We start from the raw sequence: 5,168 nt of genomic DNA on the forward strand, positions 1-5,168 counted from the left end.
GGGGGGGGGGGGGTGGTGGTGTTATATTCATCAGTGAATGTTGGATAACAAGCTGATGAGCATCACAGAAAAATCACATGAATAGGTAATCAAACATGTTAATGTAATTTAGCAGTTCCAGTCCAGCAAGAGCCACACCAACAATATACATTAATCATCAATAATGCTCAGCAGTTTGACAAAGGCTGGGGAGTGAATGAGAGACAGGAATTAACTCTGCTTTCCCTCCCTCCAGGAAGCTCTGCTGAAGTCACAGAGATGTCACACCCCCAGAGCAACATGACAGCGTTAGCCTTCTTGCCCTTTCCTCCCATGCTCCAAACCCAGCACGCTATTTATGAGCACTAAATACATGCTACACCACCCTTTTCTCCTCAGCTTCTTTGAGACTCTGCCTCATCTCGGGTGATTTAAACAGTGGGTGAGAAAAGGAAGGAGGAGGTGTGAGACACTCATCTTCGTGACAAATGACTATTTGCAGAACAGAGTGTTATTACAGCCGCATTTAACATCTAAACATATTCAATATACTGTGATGCTCCCAAGCTGACTAACCACAGAGCCTGAGGTTAAGCTAACTTGAAATATCAGCAACTTTTTCCTACTAGCCCCAACACTTTTTAGAAGGAGGTCGGCCCCATTTTTAGTCTACGTACAGAAATGGCAATGGGTCCCAAAGCTCAGAAAAACCCCACTGTTCTACATCCAGGGTGACCCCAGGCTGCTCAGATGTTCAGAGGAATAAGCAAGTCCAAAAATGAACCCCAAAGAGAGAAAAACAGCTCAGCTAAGGCTAATGGAAGACAGACTCAAAGTTCGAAGGGTGACTCTCCAAAAACTGGAATGACGACTCAGGACAACTCAAGGAAGAGTAACTGGAACTAAGAGGTTTCATCTTATATCTACCTCCTACTTCATCTGAGTGAATTATACACCCAACCATAGAGGAATCCTTTAAAGAGGTGATGGGCTCCTCTCCCCACCAGCACTGTCTGCAGCTGCGGCGGGGATTCCCTTCCACAAACCACTGGTTTAGTCTTGGACGTGGCTTTTAAAAAAGGCAATGACTCAATTCCCAACAAATGCTCCCATGTTGGAGGCAACTGCACACTTTCAAAGGGGCAAGCTTTACTGCAGGCCACTCTGGCTACACTAAAATACATCACTGCTTCAAACACTTTCTTATTCCTTGACATGCCCCTGACGACTGAGAGGTTTTGTCGATTCCTACCGTAGAGCAGCAGTTTCAAGTCAGCACCTTTCCCTGCGCACATGTGTTGAGAACAGCCCCAAATCCTTACAAATCTTTGGCCAAAGGACCTATGACTATTTGAAATGCCCTTTTTTCCCCTCTGCTTGGTTACAGCAGGAGATAAATGTGTTTGAATGATTTTTATACACAGTGGGAGCAATAGGCTGGAAAGGACAGATGGGCTTTTGCAACCCTCTCCCCACACCCTGAGGTACAGAAGAACAAAATATTCAGGAGCAAATAGTAATCTGGATGCTTTGTCAAAAGCAGTGAAGTATTCGTCTAATTTTCTAAACAAAGCAGACAACCTGGCACTCAAATCAGCTTACCACTTTGCACCTCTCTACAAGGATTAGCAGAATGCCATAATTATAATGCCCAATTTGATTTATTAGAGGAGGCTGTGTAGAAAAGATGACAATTCAGTAGCATTGTGAAGAGAAGGGATGAGAGTATAAGGAAAGCTTCAAATTGAACAGTAATTTCTAAGCAACATCTCAATATAATTAACATTAATTACAGTAAGCTTTCCAAATTAGGTATAAACCTATGTTTAATAACCCTGAGATGCAAAAATCACCCCCAAATTCCAGGAAACTTAATATTACAACCTATTTGTCTAGACAGCTTGGCAGGAAATGCCAGAATTCTAGGCGTAAACTTTGTGGTTATTAAAAAAATGAAAAATTATTGAACTTGTCTGTATAATTTGCGTAATTAGTTTGAACTAAGAACAGCCTAGTTTATCAGCTTAGATTTTGCTGCTACTTTCATGAACCTTACAGACCTGAAAACTTGTCTGGTTTTCACAACTGTATCAGCTAGGATAATAAAAGGTAATTAAAAAAAAAAAACTTTTCAATAAAAGATGAATTCTAAGTGTGACTTGTTTAAAAAGGTACAATGTATTAATGAGTCACTCATCACAGGTTTTATTTTATACTCTGTGCAAGCTCCTCATTCTCTTTGATTTTGTTACTTATACTTACAGGGGAAAAAAAAGATTAAACAAAGAAAGATGAACTCAGGTTTTCATTAATGTGGCAGCACATACCCTATTTAATCGCTGATGGCAGCCAAATACTCGCCAGAAGAAGCAGATAACAATGTCCTCATTTTTCACAGCTGAAGTACAAATAATCTAAGCGTTTGGTAAACTAAGGCTGCAGCATATAATTACAGAAACTGGAGTTTGGCCAGTGTAACAAAACCTCGTACCCCAAAGGTTTCTAAGGAATTGTCATGAAATCAGTAGTGGCCACAACTACTGGAAACTTAGTTTTAAATTTCATGTAGAAGATGTCACTGTTAACAACCCTTTCCTCCTCTGCAGCGGGTGATGAACTGCCTCACCCCAGCTCCAAGAAGAGAGGACCTCCCCGCTGCCCGGCAGAGCACAGCCTCACACATCCGCAACGGTGCAAATACGTGAAATGCGCTGAACTCCCTGCAGCTTAATTTTAGACCTGAAGGAACAACTCTCTAACCCGTAGAAAGGCAGTATTTACTGAAGCTAGGCTTTCATGTTAGAGAGGTTTTGGTGGCAATCGAGGCCTAATGACCTCCTGTGGTGTTCCTTGTTTCCATACTCAAACTGCACCACTCTCAGTTGCATCAACATGAGCATTTGTAAGGTTACTCCGGGGACCAGAGTGGAAAGTGAGCCAGCTTTATGTATACTTTGCAAGGGTCGCTGGATTGGTGTTTGGGGCCTTTTCATGTAAATAAAAAAACCTGACGCAACAGCAGCTTTACAAAGGCAGAGGAGCTGATGAAGCAGAATGCCACAATCCTGGTGTAAGCAACAGGCAGGAATACCATCCAGCACTACTGCTTCTAAACATTTTATATCAAAGCCAGGGACCTCTGGTGAAATACATGCTTAGCATTTTGTGGGTTTGGATGCCAAGAAAAAGGTCGTAGTAGCTCAAACTTTCATCGAAACTAAAATGTGCATCTATTTGCCCATAATAAAAAGTCATTTTAATTTGCAGAGAGTGAAAATTTGAGCACAAACTCATTGCACCTGTAACCAGAGGGGGAACTGAAACCCTATCACTCAACTACTAGCAAAAACAAACAAGAAACTTGATATATTTTAACTACATATACACTGACGAGTCTAAAACCAAAACATTTGGTATCACTTTGGGGAATTAAAAGAAAACAAACCTGGCAAATATTTTACTAGGAGTGCATGGTTACATGATTTGCTACCTAAATACTTGCAAGCAGAAAAGTACTAACATCTTTACCTAAGTTATTTGCACTGAATTATTCCAACTATTTTTTTTTTTTAAATAAAAAGGAAGAAAACAAAGTCTGCTAATTTGTTAATGAGAACAATCAGCCACCAGAAGAGTGGGGCCATGAACAGACCATTAGAATTTGTATCATAAAATGTGATGAGCCCTTCTGAACAAATATGCTACAACACAATCCAAAAGATTGTGTGTGGTGGAGAAGTTGTGTGTGTGGGGGATTACATTAGATAATATTATCAATCCTTTCAAATCCTAAAATATTGAAAGTCTGAAAAAACACTTCCAATAACTGGACAATTCAATCTTTCTTTGTCTGGCACGCATACAGAACTAGTTTCACAGAAGAGAAGGTGTGCTTGGATTAAAAAGCTTTTTCTTTGCATCACAGAGAATAAAAAATAGTTTTTCATCACAGCGTAGTTCTTAGCTCAGAACAAATGCTGAAGGGTCAAGTACACTGGTCTTCCCACTGGCTGCCATTTGGCACCATGTTAGCGGACAACTGGGAAAGTGTTTGTTCATAGATACAAACTGCTGTGCCATGTGGATTTCAAACTGATGAATGAGCACCGAGTCACCAACGCATCTCCCTGCTGAGCAGCAGTTAAGGGATAAATAGCCTGCCACCCATAGTGCCTCTTTTTTGTCACCTCCCCAGCTCTGTACACACTGTGGGTCAGATGGGAGTCTCCACAATCATCCCCTCCAGCATGACAACTCTTAATTCATTAATGCTTATGCTTCATTTTAGAAGGGCATGGAGAAAAGACTCCGGAGAACACAACCTCCTCCAAACTAAAATACTTTTTATTTCCACTTCTAAAATACTTGAATATTCTCTCCTTCTCAACATACCGTTTTGGGGGCACATGAACTTATGAGACGGACATACTTATGTTTGCAACTTCCAGGTGCACATTAACAAGCACATCTTCTCCAAAGACGACTATGATCCGACTGATGATTTCTATTTGTGCCTAAGACTGCAAGAACCACAAACCTATGGTATAAACTACTGTCTCAAAGTTGCAGGATACAAGGGAGGTCTGCTCCTTCCTTCTTGCACTACCCAGTACACCTAGTCTTCCATTTTAGCTTATGAAACTTGCCCACAACACAGGATTTGTGCACTTGGCCAGAAGTCTTGTAAGAGACGTTGTTTTCACCAGCACAAGTTACCAGAGAAGCCAGTTACATTAACAACCCCAACCTACCAGCAGGACATTTCACAGTGGCCAATGCCATGATACAGTCGCTTCAGATGAGAAATAATTTCCCTACCTGTTTGGATAGCTTCAAAGGGAGTTTTTTCTTCATCCGTTCTTTGCCTCTTTCTGCCTCTCTCTCAGAGCTCCCAGCATCATTGTTATGGCCATTTTCACTCGGTTCAGCAGACACACAGTTTTCAGATTCTCTGGGTTTCTTTCCTGGATGCCTCTCCCATTTCTCCTTCCGCTCCTGAGGCTTTAGTGACATGTCCTTCTGTAAAGGAGGAAAAAAAAATAGTGAGTTCTTTAAGTTCTTTGAGACTACTTTTAAGCATTAAGCAGTACAAATATTGAATAAAAACACAAACAAGACAGCATGTTCTTTCCAGAGATGACTTAAGATGAATAATTAGGCACGCACAATGCAAACAGTAATTTTAGATT

General features: G+C 41.0%; 1 protein-coding gene across 4 annotated transcripts in view; it reads right to left on the reverse strand.

Annotated features, from left to right (window-relative positions):
• FBRSL1 (fibrosin-like 1) overlaps positions 1-4,926 on the reverse strand; it is a 407,425-nt gene extending 402,499 nt beyond the window's left edge. For all 4 annotated transcript variants that reach the window (XM_010581697.1, XM_010581696.1, XM_010581694.1 and 1 more), the window contains exon 1: positions 4,798-4,926. In XM_010581697.1, coding sequence (XP_010579999.1) covers positions 4,798-4,833 — 36 coding nt within the window. In that variant the 5' untranslated portion in view covers positions 4,834-4,926. The remainder of the gene's footprint in view (positions 1-4,797) is intronic.
• Between the last annotated feature and the right edge of the window lie 242 nt (positions 4,927-5,168).

Source organism: Haliaeetus leucocephalus, unplaced genomic scaffold (genome assembly GCF_000737465.1).
Source record: "Haliaeetus leucocephalus isolate CR32 unplaced genomic scaffold, Haliaeetus_leucocephalus-4.0 Scaffold802, whole genome shotgun sequence".
NCBI lineage: Eukaryota > Metazoa > Chordata > Aves > Accipitriformes > Accipitridae > Haliaeetus > Haliaeetus leucocephalus.